Genomic DNA, 21411 nt, shown 5'->3' on the forward strand with positions numbered 1-21411 from the left:
TGGGACGACCATGCAAGTTTTGTATTCCAAGAACTTAGCCGCATAACAGGTGTTTTAAATCGCTACAAATATACTTTACCCGTATCTGTAAAATTATTAATTTATAATGCTTCACTTGTGTCTCACATACATTATGGACATTTTGTATAGGGCACCACATCTCAGTGTAACTTGAGTTATTTTGTATGCAGAAGAAAATAATATGTGTCATCGCTAATGTACTGTATGCCGCCCATACTGAAAACCTGTTTGAGAAATACAACATTGCTACAGCCCATACATCTAGTATAACTGCGCACTATTATGTGATTAATACTTTAGTACCAAACGTAACAATACCTTCCTAGTAGAACTTGCAAAAATATCCGTCAATTCATACCGTTATTCAACTCATACACCTGAAGTATGGGAGGTTCCGCACTCTGGAACTAACTACGGTTGTCAAATGCTTTGTAATAACCTTCCAAGATTACTGAATTCATATGATAGAGTAGGCTACAATTTACAGGATTTATTGTTGTTGTCAGAATTTAAAACTTTATTGCTTTCACCTCTTTAGAGCACATTTGTGAATGTTTAATAATGTATGTTATGTTCATTTTTTGTCTTATGTTACCAAGTGCATATCATTTAATTCTTTCACTGCCGCAGTGTGTTTTGCTTTATTATTACTTGTGGAAATATTTCATTGTTTTTCACATATTGTATATAACTGCAGTGCTTTATGGCCACTATATAAATATAGTATACCTTATTTGCTTGCATAATGACCGCACTCGCATAATGATCACACCCCGAACTTGCCGAAGCGATATGTCATGTGCCAAGTCTAGCTAATAATGATCGCGCTTGCCATCTGTCGAATGCTACGCAAACGACTCTTCAAGACAAACCAAGCGGTCTGCATGCACCAAACATTCTTAAGCAGATGCCCCATTTCATTCCTTTCATTACTTTCCGCACTTCCGTAACAAAAAAAAAAAGCTACAACCAAACTTGCCTTTATTATGTGTAGGCTTTATAATGGTTGTGGTCACAACAACAAAAAAGGCGCCTTTTGATTCTTCTTGTCTGCACTCGTGGGCACACAACAAATCACAAGCGGCAATGATAGCAGCCACGTTTACACTGATACGTTTGAAATGTACCCCATTCATACACCGACGCTTGTAACACAGCTAAGATATTTGCCCACCCTTAGCGGAAACCTGCCATATTAGGATAGTAGTGAAGACAAATGCTGCAGTTTCCGCAGCATACCTGCCATGTGTTCCTATGTCACTGGCAGCTAAGCCTGCCCATCTGTTTCTGTCCCTTCAAAGTGGACATGGCTACGTTATTGCCACAGACTTGCCTATATTAATGATATTCTTCATTACTGTTACGGAAGAAACTGTTTCAATGCACGTAATGTACTCATGAAAAGAAAAAAATCGCGTTCAGCGTGTTCGGCTTGCTCCGCTGGCCGCCATTTTTGTTTTAGTGTCCCGCACTACATACAGCAGCAGCCACCTATTTGTTGACCTGTTGTCATCCCGCAGCAAATGGGGGGTGAAAAATTGTTTTTTTCTTTTTGCTGAAAATTTTACCCGAGTAATGATCGCACCCCTGAATTGGCATCAATTTTTTTTTTGACAGAAAAGTGCGATAATTATGTGACTAAATACGGTATATGGTGCTTGATGTGTTACCCCATGCAGCCATATTGTACCTAAGGGGGTGAGGTTACCTCAAGCTGCGTCTGTGCGGCTTTCTTCCCTCATCCAACTGTGTGTGTGTGTGTGTGTGTGTGTGTGTGTGTGTGTAAATAGAAATCAATAAATCAATCAATATTGCATGCGTGTGTATTCGTTTGTGTGGGAACTCGTAATTATTTTTTTCTTGAACAAATTTTACTTGTGTACAGGTAGTTTAGATTACTGATAATGTAAAGAATCTATGGCCCCTAGGAGTTCAAATGAACACGAGTTGGCTGTACTAGGGATCAAATTAAATCTTGGCAGTTAACTAATTTTTCACAAAGTGTAGTTTCAACATTGAAAACACTAAAAATAACAGGTTCAATGTCCTTTGTTTTTCTTGTTTGCATGAGTGCAACCAAAAGCAGTAATTTGATCTTTCTTTGTACATTTCAGGTCTCTTATCGCATCCTTATGCTGCTTTGTGGCCAATATGGTCAGCCTGCTCTTGCTGTCAAGATCCTGTTTGACATGAAAAAGCACGGCATTCAAGCCAATGCGATAACCTATGGCTACTATAACAAGGTAATGGGCTATGTTTACTGCGTACTCATTTATCTGTCTTGTCATCACTTTTGCTTCTTGTTTTCTTGTTTGTGTGCATGCTTTGTTCTTTTGGTGGGTAATATCACTTTGGTACAGGCAGTAATGGTGAAGGTGCTGTGCTATAACAACGCATTGCTAGAAACTGTCTGACAGATCAGACGCAGTGAAAGGAATGAAACAAACGTTAAAATAAATGAGGGCACTTTATGGTTTTCCTGTGTGAAACATTTGTCGCGAAGTTGATGGAGTTGAGTTTGTCCAAACTCACCCAGCTGTTAATGTATTCATTGTACCTATGTCACTTAGAAAATGGTAGTGATAATGGGCGCTTACAATCTTAAGTTTCTATGTTCCGCTAATTTTGGATCAAGTGGCCACAGATACAGCTTTAATACCACAAACCTAATGATTACATTTGGTCTCTTAGTAATTTTATAGGTCATTGAAGAAAATACACAATATCTCCACTGCCAAGATGAATTAAACAAGTTTCTGATGTTACCTTTTTAGAGTGAATAGCCCTCTTATAGCGTATTTACTTGCATAATGATTGCACTCGCATAATGATCGCACCCCAAGCTTGCCACAGCGATATGTCGTGTGCAAAGTCTAGCTAATGATGATTGCACTTACCATCTGTCGAATGCTGTCGAATGCTATGCAAACAACTCTTCCAAGATGTACCAAGCGGTCTGCACGCACCGAACATTCTTAAGCAGATGCCCCATTTCATTCCTTTCATTACTTTCCGCGCTTCCGTAACAAAAAAAAAAAGCTACAACCAAACTTGCCTTTATTATGTGTAGGCTTTATAATGGTTGTGGTCAACAACAAAAAAGGCGCCTTTTGATTCTTCTTGTCTGCACTCGTGGGCACGCAACAAATCACAAGCAGCAACGATAGTAGCCACATTTACACTGATATGTAAGAAGTGTACCCTATTCATACGCCAACGCTTGTAACACAGCTAAGATATTTGCCCACCCATAGCGGAAGCATGCCGTATTAAAATACTAGTGAAGACAAACGCCTCAGTTTCCGCAGCGTGCCCGCCATGATTTTCTGTCACTATCAGCTAAGCGCATCCACCTCTGTTTCTGTCCCCTAAAAATGGTCATGGCTATGTTATTGCCGGAAATTTGGCGATAGTAACAATATTATTCATTACTGACACGGAAGAAACTGTTTCAATGCGCGTAATATACTGTAAAAAAAAAAATCGTGTTCGGCGCATTCGGCTTGCTCCGCTGGTCGCCATTTTTGTTTTGGTGTCCCGCACTGTTACAGCAGCAGCCGCTTATTTGTTGACCTGTTGTCATCCCGCAGCAAACATGGGATGAAAAAAAAAAATTTAACGGAAAATTTAACCCTGATAATGATCACAATCAATTTTAATGATAATTTTTTTGACAAAGAAGTGCGATCATTATATGAGTAAGTACGGTATTTATGTCTGCCAGTTAACGCTGCAGTCAAGGAAGTCACAGTATGGAAGGCAGGGCCTGTTGCTTCAGGTTGTTGAACTGCTTTCAATATACAAATGCATGTTACACAGGCATTTCAAGTGAAAAAGCAAAAAGTGCTGCATGTGTTTTTGTTTTGTATAGTACTTTGATATTTAGTTATTTACCAACTGCATGTTGGAGAGTATTACTGGTTTAAGTTTATTGTATTCTGAGTACTCCCTAGGTCAGCACAATGCATTGGCGTGCTGGTTGGTGCGAATCCATAATTACTTTGTTTAACGCAAAACAATGGACACAAGAGAGACGACAGGACAAGGCACATCCTAGGTCATTATTGTCACTCGGGCATTTATTTGATGAAATGTTACTACTAAATAGGCATTGAGGTATATAGTGCTGCATGTTCCAATAAATGCTGTAACATGTTTTTCTCACCAATGCAGAACATTGTGCTCATTAGGCGTCGTTTGAAACAATATATATGACGTGTGGCCACATGTTCCTAGATGTAGGTTCTCCACTTGGGCTCCCATGTCTAAAATTACTGGAGTGTGAACTTCTATTTTAGGGGTGTGCAAATAGTGATCTTTGAAATCAAATAGAGTACGAATTGAATAGGGCCAGAAGTGAACTGAACCTAATTGAAAATAGAATACTTTTCAAATAGTTTTCAAATAATTAATAGCTGTTATCAATTAATATAAAACGGTGTACATGTCCCACTATTCTTAATGTTAGTAAGTTTTTGTCATTACATAGTATGTTATGAAGCATTGTTATGGAGCATTAGGATCAAACAAGTAGTTACATCGCATGCACAGCACTCTTCAGAGAGCGCGAATGATTGCAGTACAGCCTGTAAAGTATGGCTACATAAGTGACATAGCCTGCTCCACTATGCAAGTTCTCATGTTTTATGCCTATACTGTGCCCACGGGGCTGAAAATTGACAATACTTTTGCTCCAATTGTATATTTATTTGGGCGCAGTTCACTCTTTTAAATATTCGAAAAGTATTCGAAAAATATTTTCGTTTACAAATAGTGTCCTATTCGATTCGAAGACTGAATCATATAGGACATTATTCAACTTGTTATTCACAAGCTTTGAATATTTGCATACCTCTATTAAATTTATCTAATGAAATGTGTAATCTGTTGCCTTCTAATGTATTTTTGTGCTGATATGCCAACATTGGCAATAGTCGAACCTATATGGGACGAGTACAGATATAACAAGGTAAATATTTGATTGTGGTTGGTCATACTTTATTTAAATGGAGTAAGCTCCTACTAGATTGCACTAGAATATGGTTGAGTGGGATGAGCGGCTGGGGCGGTGCATGCTTTTCAGTGAGGCGTGCGACGACGAAAAATACTGTGGCGGCGCTGCAATCAAAGTGGATGGGGTGGCATCGAGGTTGTGCTGTTGGAAACTGCTAGCGATACATCTCAGAAGGGTCATTTATACTACCATATTTACTTGCATAATGTTCGCACTTGTGTAATGATCGCACCCCTGAATTTTGCTGTCAAAATTTGATTTTTTTTTCTTTGCCGCGTAATGATCGCACCCCGAACTTACCACAGCAGTTTGTCGTGTGCTAAGTCTAGCTAATGATGATCGCGCTTACCATCTGTCGAATCCTGTCGAACGCTACGTGAATGACTCTTCAAGACATACCAAACATTCTGCATATGCATGTGCAGAATACGCATTCTGCATGATGTACCTGATGCACAGTGCTTAAATAGATTATCATTTGAAATAAACGCCTGTTGGAAGTTCAGCACCTGTCCTTTCGTATGTGTGCCTTTTTGTCTTCATCTTAGCGCTTTTTTATTAAAACTGCCACGAGAAATTCTTGTCCAGCAATCCTGTCAGTGACTAACAAGGGCCTGAGCAGGACCTGGGCCAAGAACGGAATATGGAATGGCAATTGTAGTTGCGCTGACGATGGTGGGGCAATGACCACAGTGAAGTAATGGTCTCAGCAAGTTCGTCAGTCAATTCAAGGTGAGACTACCGATCTTCGAGGTGCAACACTGGAATGGTTGTTGTTGCCACAGCACCTCTTGCTGAATAGTCAGCGATGCGGTCAGCCTGCTTGGCAACATTGTCAAGAAACATGCCTTCTGGTGTGGTAGCCAAGGTAACCACCAGATTCTGCAGCAGGCGCTGAAGGAACAGTTCATCAGCAGCGGTCTATTTGCATCCGGCCTACAGTCACTGAGAAGCCGCCGCATACGACGCAGAAGTTCTGACAGTCAATGGTTGCCAAACTCCTCTTCGTTGAGAAGCCGCTGGAGGTGCCTGCACACGGACACTGACTTGCATTGCAGCATCGTCATATTGAAGTGGTCATAGGGGGTGATGTCATGGGACGCATCCACAACGTCTTGAGACAGCATGGAGGAACCTCGCGTGCTGTGAGATAATACGCCAAAGGTCGAAGATGGCCTCCACTTTAGTAAACCAGGCTGCAGGATTGTGTGGCAAAAAGGACGGCAGGTAATCTACACTGTGGTGAGGCCCTCTGGACTGGTCGTCGGTCTCTCATTCGTGGCCTCGACCATGACATGCTCACCGTACGATCTCGTCCTGGTCACCACATCATAGGGACCGAGATTAGGTCCACAACAACAATGTGGGAGTCAGTGAGTGAAAGACCTGAGAATCGTTTGGACCGATGGCAGGGGCTGAAGAGGCTCTTTTTCATTCTTTTTCCCTTTTTTTTCTAAGCTCACGGCACGAGGCACGAGACACGCGTCTGAGCACGCCATAAAGAAAAGGCGGCCGATGAAGGTGACGATGACTGCTAGAATGTGCTTAGATCTGCAGTGCATTTGGCCCATAAGATGCATGTTCTATGCACACCACCGCAAGCATTGCTCAGCAAACCACTGCCTCGTGGCAGCCATGAGCGAAGTTGCCATCATGTTGACTGGCACAAAACCTAGACGAAGGGGCAGCTGGCTAGGCTTAGCGGCCTAAACAGTGAAGTCAGCAGAGTGGCTGGTGAAAGCAGTCACGGGGAGCTCGCTGTCAATATGTCGCACTCGTAGACTTTATTGGCAATCAAGTGGGAGATCAGATGCACAGGCTACAGACTCACAGCAGTAGTAGCAGAGTATGGACCCATGTGTGGTACCCTCTGTGTCTGAAAAGTCTGTCGGCAGCATGCACATTCTGGCCAGTGGCTTGGCTTGTTGGACCACTCAGTCGGGAAGCCAATGGGTCGCTCTCTCTTGATAACATCAATCGCATGGTTGTCTATGCTTGGCGGGTCAGAAAGCGTGTGTGAAATTAATTTTTGTTCCCTTATCTTGTATCGGCACTGCAAGATGTTGACGGGTCATCAAAATCGGAAGGAGACTCAAAGGCACTTCACTTGAATTTCTATGGCATAGATCTGATCGTGATTCTTTTCACCAATATCTGCATGTCGGCTTATAACGAATGTCAGATATAATAAAGGTATTTTCGTGGCTAGTGCGGCTTCGTTATAACAACGTTCACGATTAGCGGCAGCGCAAAGGACAAGGATGAAGCAAGACAACAAACACGGGGCTTTTTTTTTTTCATTTCATTTATTGAGGGTGTCATACTCAGAGGGACTATAACAGGAGTGAGAGAGAACAAATTTGAACATAATATAAAGTACAAAATGCAAGGACGGGCAGATAATTAACTGAAAATAAATGTACGTAGGGATGTTGGAAAGTACAATCTCTTGGCTCAAAACAAAACGGCAGAACATCATAAAGGCTAAAAAACATAAGTTCACTCAGGCCATACAGTCCTACTGCTTGGTCTCAGTAGCAAACAAAATATTCTCAATTTTATGAAGGTGTTTCGTCAGTGTGGAAGATGAAACCGCAGAGTCTGGGAGAGTGTTCCAAGCTTTGCAAGTGGGGGGAAAATAACTAAACTTAAAGCAGTCATTTCTTAAAACCAGTAACGGAATGAACTTACTGTGGCGATGTCTGGAGATTTCGTTAGTTGTGATTTCAAAATACTCTGATTTGTTTATCCTAATGTAGTTGTGGATAATAAGGTAAAGGAATTTCAATCTTCCATATCTGGTTCTTGCTTCAAGAGCTAGTAGATGAGCTTGTTCGCACAGCTGGGTGAAGGAATAGATGTGGCGGTATTTATTAAATATAAATCTTGAGGCAAGACGTTGAATCTTTTCAAGCTTGGGGCAGTTGATTGCTGTGTAAGGGTCCCATACAATAACTTAACATTAACCTGAACCAACTTGCCTAACTCGTCGCTCTTCTAAGGTTCAACTGTTTGTGGCTGTTTGGACTTAGGCTGTGGTAGGCTATAAGGGGTTTAGAACCAGACTCTACCTTTATTTATTTATTATTTTTTTTATTTACCCACCAGGCCCTAGGGCATTAAAGAGGGTAGTGGGGAAAATGTTAATAAATGTATTACAACAGCATTGTTTGGAGGAGAAACATTAGTTGGGTGACTTCACTATTGTTACGTGGGAAGACATCCACCTCCACCAAACATATTACAATGGAATATGCAGACCAGAAGCTATATACTAGAATATTATCAAATGGATACATTGCACTTGGCTGAAAGGCAACAGCCTGCACAAGTTTCAAAGTGTCATCGTCTTAAGATCACTGGCCTCTTTGCCAACAAATAGTGGTCCGCAGCAATATTGTTACGGCGCAACCAAGAGTGACGCCAGCCAGAAGAAGACGATTTGACGTGTAGAGGTGGAATCGGTCTTGTCAGCCATTTTGTTTATGCAAAGTTGTCTCTTGTAAATATTATAAATACACCTTTATATGTGACCTCTGAAACTTAACAAATTGGTGAGAGGTGCTGGGTGCTCACGAGAAACAACAACGGAGCTCTGCAGTGGTTGTCACCTCAGACTGGACAACATGACAGACGAAACAGGTGCGGACCACATCAACGTCTACAATCCCGATGGTTGTGCTGGCTCAACAGCAGGATTCAGGGATGTTCTGCGGCACCAACCACTTCGACATGGAAGACTGCATTGCCACGTATGAACATGTGAGTGCCTACAACAAATAGGATCCGACAGTTATGTTGACTAACTTGGTCTTCTACCTACAAGGCACGACAAAGGTGTGGTATGACAGCCATGAGGAAGAGCTTAACGACTAGGACAATGCAGACAGAAGCTGTGGGACCTGTTTGTCCGTCCCACCGGGCAGAAAAGCACCACTAAGAAGTAGCGGCCTGCGCCCAGACGTCCACAGGTTCACACATCTCTTACATCCAGGACGTGCTGGCTCTGTGCCATAAGGCTGAATGCGATATGGCTGAGTCAGACAAGGTTGGGCATGTACTGAAGATCGCTGACGATGCCTTCAACCTGCTCATGTGCGAAAATTGTGAAACAGTACAGGACATCATTGAGCAGGCCAAGAGCCGCCGCATTGCAATGCTGTTTGCACGTCTGCCAAACACAGCTGCGACATCCTCTTGTGACGACAGGCTGGGAGTCCAGTGAACATCATCAGATGACCTGACGCGGATCGTGCGGCGAAAACTTGAAGCCATGGCTCCTGCAGCTTTTCTTTCCTGCCCCAGTGAACCGAACAACTTGTTTACAAGGCCATTGCCTTGCTTACAAGGTCTGCAAAAAACTCGCTAGTTTTGGAGTTCAGTGTGTATGTGCTGTTGATGCTTCACAACTGTCTTATGCTCCAGGTGCATCGTCTGGTTCGCGGTATCCTGCACATTACCAAAACCCAGTCGAGTGGCGAACCGCAGATGATCGGCCCATCTGTTTTGCCTGCTGGCGCATCGGTCACGTTGCTTGCCATTGTAAAAAATTGTACTGTCTCCTCCCCTCTGCACTGCCATCCACCAGTTATTATCACCCCGAGCAAAGTGAGCATCATTACCAGCCTCCATTGGCACCGCAACAGCCAAACAGTGACGCTCATGCTCCTTGGAACAGCCCCTTGTCTTTCTGACGTCACCAGTCCCATTCGCCGCCAGCTTGCCAACCATCGTCCCTATCACTGCAGGTTCGTTGCCCACTATCCCTAATGAAGCCCCGACGCCCGTATCCAGAAAACTAAGCAATGCAGCTCCCAGAGGTGACACTGCATTGACGACTCAACCGCAAAACCCTCTGATCATTTTGCCGACCAAACGGAACTTGATGGAAGTTTTAGTCTATGGTGTCAGTGTCCCAGCACTCATTGCACAAGGACGCCGTCTGCCTCTCCCGTCATCCTGTCGACCGCCCTGAATATGATGCGCATGACACCGACTCTTGCATCTTGGCCATTTCTGATCTGCACGACATCTGCACTGAACAACGGTGTGATGACTGCTTACGTGTTCTCATCGATCGTCTCAATTCTGTACATTCGGAGCCCACGCTACACATGTTCGTGCTCCACGACAACATTCTATACTGTCGTAGCCTACGCCCTGAAGGACCAGAATTTTTACTCGTACTATGCCATCTCCGGACATCAGTTCTTGACCAGTTGCATCACGCCCCTAGTGCAGGCCACCTTGGCGTTTCGCGTACTTATGGCCACGTATGACGCCGCTTCTACTGGCCAGAGCTGTACTGCTCTGTGCACCACTACATTGTAGCCTGTGCACCCCATCAGCGCCGCAAAAAACCCGCTGTGCTGCCCGCTGGACGCCTTCACCCCACCGATGTGCTCTCAGAATCATTCTTTTGCATCAGTATCATTCTTCTCAGCCCTTTTCCGATGTCGAAATCTGGAATAAGCGGGTCGTTGTCGCGAGTGGTGATGATGCGAACTGGTATTTGATCACATGAGCTTTGCACACAAGCTTTGCAATGGAGATGGCAGATTTCCTTTTACATGATGTCATCCTCCATCACGGTGCACCTCGGCAGCTCCTCACTGATCGTGGCCACACCTTCTTGTCCCGAGTAGTTGAAGACCTACTTCACACCTGTTCTGCCGAGCACAAGCTTTCCACTGCCTGCACCCACAGACAAACAGACTGACGAAGTGGCTAAATTGCACGTTGACAGAAATGTTGTCTATGTACATTTCTGACAACCACAGTGATTGAGACGGCACATTACCCTTCATCATTCTTTATCTATAATTCATCTCATCACAAGAGTGCTAGCTTTTCACCCTTTTACCTTCTGTTGGTCCGCCACCCTTTCTTGCCCTTTGACACACTGCTTCCTTCCTCGACGAATACTCCCACTGAATATCCTCAAGTTGCCCTTGCCCGGACTCGGACGGCATGCCAGATTGCCGGCTCTCATCTAAGGCCGCACAGAAGATCCGGTACGACAGCCGACATTGGGACATTCAATTTCCTCCTGGCTCTGTTGTCTTCCTATGGACACCATGTTGCCACGTCGGCTTGTCTGAAAAGCTTCTGCCGCGCTACACAGGGCCCATCACGATATTGCATCAGCTTGGCAATGTGAACTACGAGATTTCTCCGCTGGACTCGCGTGTCCTAACGGACTTTGTGCATGTGTTCCGGCTGAAGCCTTACTTTGCCGCGAGTCCACCTCCCTTATAGCTAGCACCGAGATGGCGCCTTTACAGGTGGGGTTATGTCACGGGCAACCAAGAGTGGCGCAAGTCAGAAGAAGATAGTTTGATGTGTAAAGGTGGAATCGGGCTTGACAGCCATCTTGTTTATGCATCGTTGTCTCGTGTAAATATTGTAAATACATGATTATATGGGACTTCTGTTACGTAACAATATTATCCTCGGCTGCATCATTTCTTGGAGTCTGTGAGACCTTTGTTTCATTGAAGCTTTTCTCTTGCCACCACTTCACCCTGTCTGGCACTTCTCTTGCAGGCAGTCTTGGAGTGTGCATGGCCCACAGGGGACAGTGCTCATTGGGCCAAGCTGCGCAACGTCGTGCTAGCCGTGTCTCAGTTCAAATGTGCTCTGCGGCGGTCCCAGGGGTCTCTGGGCTGTACAGTACCTGATGCTCCACGTAGTGCAGGCAGCAGCCACACTAGTCTCGAGGAGACCCTGCGGCCCCAGCTTGACCCAATGGCTGTGACTCCAGAGCTGCTGCCTGAGCTGCTCATCAAGACAGATGACCGGTCCAGCTCTGGTTAGAATGTGACCCATTTCTCATCTGCTCTGTCGCATGAAAGTTGTGACCAAATGCTGCTCAGTCTATGCCTCCAACTTCTCAACCATGCAAGCATGTTACCAGCACTGATGCTTGACAGTGCAGAGGACAGGGAACCTTTAACCAGGACTCTGGAGTCATATTTAGCTTGTATCTATTGCCAGAATTCTTTCGCATTGCATTCGGCTTCCATCTATGCAGAACTTCACCTCATTTTTACATTCTGGGACTGAGGGGGCAGGGTGTTTTTTCAAGCTGCACTTGCAGCTTTTCTTCCCTGTCTCCCCCAATCTATTGGAAATAAAGATATATTCATTCATTCATTCATATTACTGTGCTGAAGGAAAATCATGCACCTAAATAACTAAAAGTCTGACTTATGTTAAGGCTGCTGTTTTCTTTCTGAAATAATTGCTCTGCAAACAGTGCTCAGGTTTGTTGATGCTAGGGGTGCTTCGGTCATCGATTGATTCATCAGTGCCCTGGTTGCTACTGGACAACACTTTTTAAACATGTTTGATCACATTTTCCAACAGCTGCCTTTGCTAAGATCTGTTAACGCTACATTAATATTAAAGAGCCACACTGCATATAAAGTTTTATATTACTAGCTCTGGAGTCATCCATAATGTTTTTGGCCAACTCAGACTAGCCAGTCAAAAGAGCCTTGTCAGAGATGACCTTGCAAAGCACTATTATTAATATTTGGGTGCTGTTTTACCTGGGACACTCAGTGCTGTTTCTTACAAATGTAATGTGAGCTTTTTTCATGACGAATTTCCCCATTGTGCCTCTTAAAGGTGCTCAGATTTTACTACAATGTGAGCCAGCATGGTGCCGTAAATGCATATGTTGTGGTGTGCGCAGGCATGCCTTGTAGTAATTGCCCATTCCACTATTCTTAAAGCATGGTATTCTAAGCTTGCATTGTATATTGGTCTTCACATTACATTCATGCGAATATGGTATTCTTTACCCCCTTGCCCTTGTCACAAGTCTGTAGACTGACCGGGGAGTTGTTGCTGGATGTAGATGCAGTGGCCAAGCCGAGGGTTCACACTGCTGCAGGAGACCAGTCAGATGCGGGTTATGGCTCGACCAGCCAGGACGAGACAGCCAAGGCGTCGTGGCAGGAGCTGCCAGTTGTTCCTCAGCCAAGCAGGGAGAGAATAGGCAAGCCCTGACCATTTCCGTATTGACAGCAACTCCAGCGCATCACTGAATTTCCTCAAAATTTTTGGAAATGGGGATATTGTTCATAGAAAGCGCATTTCCTTGTTAATGTTGTCACAGACACTTTCGCTGCTTGTTAATGCATTCACATTCTTAGGGTACTTCACAGTCTTTCCGGGGGGCTATTTGTCTGTGTTTCTATTTATGTTTGTATCTATTTTCCTGCCAACCGGGGTCACTGTTTAGTCCATGGTCAAATGCTTAGAGCATCGGACTGCCATGCTGAGGGGACAAGGTTCGATACCAACTGCTAGACCAACATGAATCATTGAGTATATCGCAATGTGTCCATAGGTGCCACTCTTCAGTGAACCTCCTTCCCACCGATATGGGTCACCGTAGTTGCGGAACTGAGTATTTACCATTGTTTAATGAACTCTTTGGTGCCGACTTGGAGCACTAAGTATGGGCCGGGCGGTCTGTGCTAGCCTTCGATGAACCTCTTTGATCCCACCTTGGGTCACTGGCTATTTGCCAGTAGATGTGTGTTGCTCTACAATGACAAAAAAGATCCTTTAAATTTCTCTGATGCTGGGCAGAATCGAGCCCATGTTACACAGTTTCCTCAAGGACAGCAACCCAACACTTTAGCAAACTGCATTACAAGTGTACTGGGTATGTGCTGCTTTTCAATGAACGTCTTTCACACCAATGTCTTAGCGAGCTGTGCCATGAATGTATTGAGTATGTGCTGCTCGTCAATGAACCTCTTGCCAACTTGGGTCACTTTGTACGTGACATTGGGATGTGTAGCAAGCGAGGGAACAAATTTCACCTTTCGCACCCAGCCACACTTCTCATCTCTGAGGCCATGTGTGAACTTCTCATCAGCACCACTGGAGGGCGCGGTGTGTTTAGAAAGAAGCCTGAGAGAGATGTCTGGCTGCCACATGACGCATTTCGCAGTGTTTGTACGCACTGGCGTGCCATGCATTTCAGAAGCCACACACGGGCTTTGCAGCAGCGCTGCTAGATGCCACTGAGTGTTCTTAGGGAGGCACGAAAGAGGAGTTTTGCTGCAGTATACACCTCATGCATAACTCATTCCGACGGTGGCAATACATTGTGTCGCCATATTGACCCAATGCAAAGTGCATTGCCGCTGACTGTCATCGGGAGATGGGTTCTACTGAATTTTACTTGTCGTCACACTTCTTACAACTGTTGCTTGATGGCGTAACAAGACTATGCTGGTCATTGCCTTGTATAAGTGAATGTTCATCAATCAGAATGGGCCAAAAGCACCTTGCATTAGGCAAGACGTAAGAAGTGTAAAAAAGTTATTGTAAACACGGTGGCACAGTGCTTCACTGTGCCACCATATGTATCACCATTAAGAATGCACTGATGGCTGAACTCTCCTACAGGGTAACATATCTAGAAGCTCAAGCCTGCATTAACATTGGTCGAACATGGAATGTTGCCCTGATGTAGACAAGTCCTCTTGTCGAAACATTGTCTTCAGCGACATTTCTTGTTCTACCACTGTTAATCTCTTCAGGCCTCCATCTTCCTGTGAACCTCTCTCTTGGTTTAGGAAACCTACATGAAGTCCTTTAGAACTTCAAACTTAGTTGACCTATTGGAAGAAAACCAAGTTCATCATTCAGATAGCATTCATTTATGAAATCGGGCATTTTCTACAAACTGTCATTGCAGCTCCCCAGCAGAGGCAAAGGAGGAGTGGTGCTGTTGTACAAAGCATGCGCTTCGAGGAACTGGACTTCACCGAGTCGGACCGATTCCGGAATCGGGTTAACAGCTTGATCCGTGGTTCAGTCGGAGCTCTTGGAAGCGCATCATCGTTGACAGATGCTATAGGTACCTCATCGTCGGAATGTATTGTTTTTCCTACATCCCATTTGCTGTTTGTTTGAGCTGTTCATCCACAAAGGGTTTCATGCCAATCTAGAATGCTATGCCATGAAACCCGGTGCAAGGGTAATACACTGTATGAACTCTAAAGTGAATATGCTCACAAATAAAATATTTTATTGTGTTACATTTTATTAAATGCTATATTTATAGTGTGATATAAACAGATTACTCATGCATGACAGTTCAACAACTTCGTTCTGTTAAAAGTTTGCTTGTTGCTATGTGGTAAGTTTACAATACTCATTAGTGTGCAAATGAATGCGAACTGCAGAAAGAATAACAGCATTAGAGCCGCTGCATTTTTTTTTTCATCACGCATCCAGTGTTCACAGATTTCATTTTAAAGCAAGTTGGTTGCCTCCTTCTTCCCACCTTTCTTATTCTTGTTATCTGTGTTGTTATATTTCTATTATATTGTACTTTTGCTATCCACAATCTTGAAAACCTGTGTAGCAAGAAGTAATTAGACAGAAAACATTCATTTTTGTGATGTGCAGTTCTGCTTTCTTGATTGCATTAGGTACTAGCTGCACATTACACGTAAGTACACCATTTGCGAAAAGTAACGTTTTCTTTGTTCATAGTTTGTTCATGTTTATTCATAAACAAAGAAAGCTTCATTTTAAAATAATGTGCAAAGGTAAGTGGCTTATTGACTGCTAGGGATTACAGGGGAGAGAGGGCACTCATATGTGCACATCCGGGTTGTCAGAATCATGACTGCTCATTATCAGTAGTACTACTTGGCTAGTGCTAATGTTTGCAGCAGCATGAATATTCAATGTGGCCACATTTTGGCTATTTCCTATGGATGTCCCCTCACCGAGTGTGTTTGGCAGTGTAGTGCTCTGCCCACACTGGAAAGCCGGAATGTTTTAACCGAAAGACTTGTTAGAATCATGCAGTTTCAAAATATATTAAAAACATATTGGACAGATCAAAAGTTTGAGATTCGCATGAATAAATAAAATTTTACATTGAACAAGTTTGGATCATTGTGAGTACACTGCATTTGTGTGCTTATTATCACTATGTAGTGTCAGCTGAGCGGTTCCCCTCTTTTGTGGTTGGTGCAAGGAACCTCACAATTCTTCTCCCCATCCTTTGGCCTTCTTCAGCAGGTCAGATCATTGAAGAACTCATGTGTGCATGTCTTTTTTTGTGTAGTGCCTTCTGCGGGGGTCCTCATCACAAGTGAAGCCATGCGGCAAAATGCCTTCCTGCGTAGCAACGATGGCGTTATGGCAGAACGGCTGCAAAGTGGTCGGCGGCGCTACCATAGCGCAAGTGACCGTGCCAACCAGCGGAGGCCTAATAACATGCAAGTACCTTTACGGTCTGGACTCATCCCATGAGACAGAAGCATGCAGGGGTTGCACAAAGGAAGAGCTGAGGTCTCTGCTAGCGGTAGCTCAGTTTTTAAGCAAGTTGCAGGAAAACATGCCACGCTTGCATGAATGTAACACAATGGATGAGTTTTGAAGATTAAATACGCGCACACACACGCATGCATGCACGCACCAGATGTTTCAATGACGACTGTCTGCGATTAATAAGAATAGGGGCTCAATAGCACTTTTGTTAACTTTTCTTTTTAAGAATAACTTGTGGTTCTAATGTGTTTGCTTGCAAATAATTTTGTACAAACTGCTAAGTATGTGTTAATTTCTGTATCTAAAGCGGTTGAAAATTGCAGTGTATTTAACAAGGTACACCTATCTTTACTTGATGCAAATTTGCTGACTTTCTATATGCATTATAGTCGGGGGTTCAGTGGTAGTTAACATAGGAGCTCACTTTGCATCTACCATACTCTATGTTGCAAGTAACTTGCAGCAATCTCGAAGGTGCGAGGTGTACACAGGCAATATCCTTGCACAGCTGAACATTGTTCCAGATGTAACAGTCTATTATTGAGGAGATTGAACAAATTTAGTTTTGTGTGATATGTGATATGTTACTGCAATATAAGGTATGTTAAGCTATATGTGCGTGCACGTCATATACCGTGAATTATTCTGGAAGCTACAGCCAGTAACTGACTGCGTACCCAGACGACCCAGACCGCCTGCTTTGATCCAAATTCGCACTTTTTCCTTGCTGACCGCCCTAACAACAAGAAATAAATGCTGAAATCAGCCATTTTTTATCCTCATCTCATACTGAGGGCAAAGCATTAGGTATGTTTTGTCATTATTATCTAGACAAACTGTTTTCTTTGACACTGCTAGGCCTACAAAGACAGCATCAAGCCATAAGTGATGCTTATTTCTATCTAACAGGTGGAACCGCAGTAATAACACTGTTGATGTATTGGCGATGCAAAATACTATAAAAGCCTGATTCTTCACTGCATCATTAATTTAATATACTATGCTTTAGCACTTTATGCAAGGACAGTATGCTAAAATGTTGATATCTCAGTATGCATAGTACTGTGGTTAAGCAGATGGGTGGTGCATTCGCAGTGGGTCTAACTATGGTCCTTGCATATGCTTTTACTTTTTAAAGATAAAAACAAACCATATCCAAGGGCTTTAGGTCTAAAATATCACGGTAAGGGCTGGCACTAGGTGGTGTGCCACTGTTCAGAAAAATGGCATCAGGTAATGTAGCACAGCTCAGAAAGAGCAAAAAAAAAAGGTGGAATGGGCAATGAAAGGGAACGGAGAATGCTCACTCTGTTCTCCATTCCCTTTCCTTACCTCTTCCACCTTCCTTCTTGCTCTTTCTGAGCTGCGCTACAAGCCTAAAAAAGTCCATGACATACCAACTCGCCCAAACTGCCACGCTTTGGGCATCAGGTAAATCTCCTGAGCGATATAATCAAAGACTCTGCCATTGCCAGAAACAAACAAGGTTACTAGTGCTCAATGTGTTTGGTGCAGTCAGAAAAGAAAAGGGAAGAGTGTAAGTATGATTGCAGTTATCAAGAGAACTGTGTTTTTCCCAAATGCCAGCGAGTGTTCACTGTACTGGTAAGCCTATGAACATAACAGACATGCCAGGGTGACAAGGAAATGCCCACTAGATGCCATGCAGATAACACAGTGCAGGTGAACATATTTAGAGGGCATTCACCCCTGCTTTTTGCTGAGGAGGCTGCAAGGAACTACTGAGGACTAATGTAAATAATGTGATGCCTTACTGTCGCTTTCATGTAAAGGCAGCTTATGGCTAGAGTGCCAAACCATTGGTTACATCTGTTAAACCACCCTTTGATTTGAAGAGCGTGGATCGACAGGAGTGTGAGCAGACGGCATAGTACGAATGAATACATTTTAAGAGGCTTTCACATTTCCTATTGGTTAAGAAGTCTAGATGTTTCCACAGCGCTGCAAAGTAACGAGATAGAGTATGTGTCTATGTGATATAGGGAAAAGAAGCAGTATAATTACCACAGCAGTACAACATTTCAGTCAATGCTGTTGCTACATTCCCACTTGAAACAGTCATGACATCCTGTGAAATGCTGCTGAAGATTGTATGCTATTGTGTCTGTTTTGAAGGACCAAGCAGGCTTGCACCAGTCCACATTTTGCCTTATACAGTCGAACCCGTCTATATCGAATTATTCTTTATATCGAACAATTTCTGGACACAGTATAGTTACAATGAGTATATATATAGGAAAAATTATGCTTGCATCGAGCAAAAATAGCAGCGACTCCCAATATATTGAACGTCAAGCAGCAGAAAAGTGTCCCCAGAAGTTGGCTTTCCTTCGCAGTGGCGGGGAAACCCGCCGGTGCGGCTCCATCCAACTGCTCCCTACCATGACCGTGCTGCCTCGGACAAAACTTTGACACCCGCCTGCAAATAATTTTCTTGGCCCGCCCGCAGCGCTTGGTCAGACAGCCAATCAGAGGCTCTTGTGCCCTCGTCGTGCAAGATGGTGAAAGTACGAGTTGTCTCGCTGCTTTTCTAGTTCATTGTGTGCGCACCTTGTGGGCCTTCCCCTGCATTGTTGCCGTGATGAAATGGCAGAATGCGCCTTTCGTCGTGAAGCTCAAAATCATAAATCAGATTGAACGCAGTGAGAAGTCAAATGTCCCCGCAGCGTGCAAGGTTCCGAGGAGCACTGAATAAATATACATCTACAATCTAGATGAGGCTGTATTCTACAAATTGTTGTCGAAGCACACATACACTACAACAGGTGGTTCCTCATAGGGAGGCAAAGAAAGCAAGGAGTATCTGCCAGCGAACACAATCATGATATTAATAAAGGGAAAATGAGACATCCATCCAAACGTAGCAAATTGCTACAAAGGTGGCAATTGCTACCTTGCAGGTGTCTGCAGAACTATCATGTCACAACCATGATATATTGCAACCTATGGATCAGGGCATTATTGCCCTGATCCATAGCTATACCACTAGACTCTTTTACAATGCATGATCATCGTATATGTCACCGCCAAGGATTGCAACATTGACATACCTGATACCATATATTTGCTAAGCTATTCATAGAAAACGCTGGCATCTGCGAAGATTGCAAAATGTTTTGCGCATGCTGGCTTTTGCCGGCCTAACTTAGGCGAGCCTGTCAATGATGACCAGGTTTCTTGCACAAGTCTCACACAGCCACTTTAGATTGCAATCAAGCCCGATCTGGATCAAAATTCTCGACCGTGATTGGTTCCCTCCTGTAGCTTGCGTAAAGATGCAAGTTGTGACTGAGAAAGTCTTTCCCAATCTAGCTTGACTGAAAATGTGCCACATGATACCCGTATTAGACCTGCGGAGTTGTGCTATTTCAACTCTACTGCACATTTACAAGGGAATATTCATGTAAGTCATATGAATAGAAACTAAATAGCATTACTTTATGCAAGTTCAGGGAATGCATATACTTAGGTGTTTTATTTACCTCAGATTTAAGATAGAACAAGCATGTACAGGAGATAATAGGAAAAGTGGCACATAAGTTGGGCTTCCTTCATTGAAATTTTGGCCAATTACCTAGTAAACAGAATAAACGGCTATATTTTACTCACATACGTACGGTACTTGAGCATGCATGTGTGTGTGTTTGTTGGGACCCGTATACTGGTGAGTTAGCTGATTTACTTGAAAAAATACAGAATAGGGCAGTTCACTTTGTGGGGTTCTCCCCTGTGGTGTTGGGACAAGGGGACAACAGCGCAGTAATGCAGACAATCACAAGGGCATTTATTGCACCTTTATACACTAATGCCTCCTAGCCAACTCACAACACACAGAACATGCCGACAGGCCTGCGACAAATCTAGGAAGTCTAGAATCTAGGAAATCTAAGAAATGAAAAAAATGAAAAAATGAAAGTCCGACTCACCGCAACCAGATAGTGAGCGAATATGTTCGCCCCATGTTGGGACACCAACGCGTAGTCGTTCATGTGTGCGGTCACGAGAACGGTGGCGCGTTCAAATGATCAAATTTGTCCAATTTGATGTCCTGCTCCTATAGGCCTCGCGAGATGGTCTTGCAGAGCAGGGATCAGCACACATGCGAAACGTCTGCGCCACTTGCCGACCCCAAGCCAAAAAGGAACAGTGTTCTTGTCACGCCCGATCAACCTCATCGTTACGAGGGGCTAGCAGCGCCACACTCGCGCAGTCTTTCGTAATGTGCTGCAACCAGACCGACCTGCGCCGGCACTAAGCTACACGGAGAAGCCGAATTACAGGAGACACGAGATACGTGGGGAAAACAACATATCAGGGGACAGTGACAGTCGCGCATCCCCACAAATTTGTATGGGGAAATTACAACAGAAACGTCAGTACCACTGAAAGCAAGTGTAAACTTCAATGGCAGGATTTGAAGGACCAAAGAAAGGGCCTTAGACAAAATTTTTGCGTAGTATATATTATTCTAAAACAGGCATTGACAGAGAAAAGTGTACGAGGTCACCATCGTATATCTCATGCAGACAGGACCATAATTTGAAACATTATGAACTTCCATTTAGAGGTGACGCCTTGCGATACTCATTTTTTTTTTTTGTTGAACCACAGGGGACTGGAATGCTCTTCTGTCAAATATTGCAGGTATAGAGTCCAATTATTAATATTACCAGGCATTGTACACGTGTTTGAATTGAAAAACAATTTATGTAGTGTTTTTATATGCCCCTCTGCTGTAATGCCTGCAAAGGGGATGCAGGCACCAAATAAATAAATAAATAAATAAATAAATAAATAAATAAACACTTTTATAAGCTTTTATGGAATAGTTGCTTTTATTGAATAACCACTTATATGTGGAATTTTCTTGCGGTCCAGTAATTTCGTTATAACGAGGGTTTACTGTGCATTTGTAACTGCACCACACTTAACCATTTGATGGTCAATTTTTTTTTTGCCAAATGCAACCCCCAGGGTCAATTTTTTTATTGCATATTTAAAACCTTCAGACTAACCAATCTCAAAAAAAAAAAAATTAC

General features: G+C 43.5%; 1 protein-coding gene across 8 annotated transcripts in view; it reads left to right on the forward strand.

The window, feature by feature from the left end:
- Crag (DENN domain-containing protein Crag) overlaps positions 1 to 21411 on the forward strand; it is a 104168-nt gene that overhangs the window by 41967 nt on the left and 40790 nt on the right. For 7 of the 8 annotated variants that reach the window (XM_075680592.1, XM_075680590.1, XM_075680595.1 and 4 more), the window contains exons 21-25: positions 2136 to 2264; positions 11582 to 11846; positions 12900 to 13040; positions 14760 to 14921; positions 16146 to 16299. In XM_075680592.1, the coding sequence (XP_075536707.1) occupies positions 2136 to 2264; positions 11582 to 11846; positions 12900 to 13040; positions 14760 to 14921; positions 16146 to 16299 (851 nt within the window). The remainder of the gene's footprint in view (positions 1 to 2135; positions 2265 to 11581; positions 11847 to 12899; positions 13041 to 14759; positions 14922 to 16145; positions 16300 to 21411) is intronic. The other variant, XM_075680598.1, reaches the window with a different exon arrangement.

The sequence above is a fragment of the Dermacentor variabilis genome, chromosome 2 (genome assembly GCF_050947875.1).
Source record: "Dermacentor variabilis isolate Ectoservices chromosome 2, ASM5094787v1, whole genome shotgun sequence".
In the NCBI taxonomy this organism is placed as follows: Eukaryota; Metazoa; Arthropoda; class Arachnida; order Ixodida; family Ixodidae; genus Dermacentor; species Dermacentor variabilis.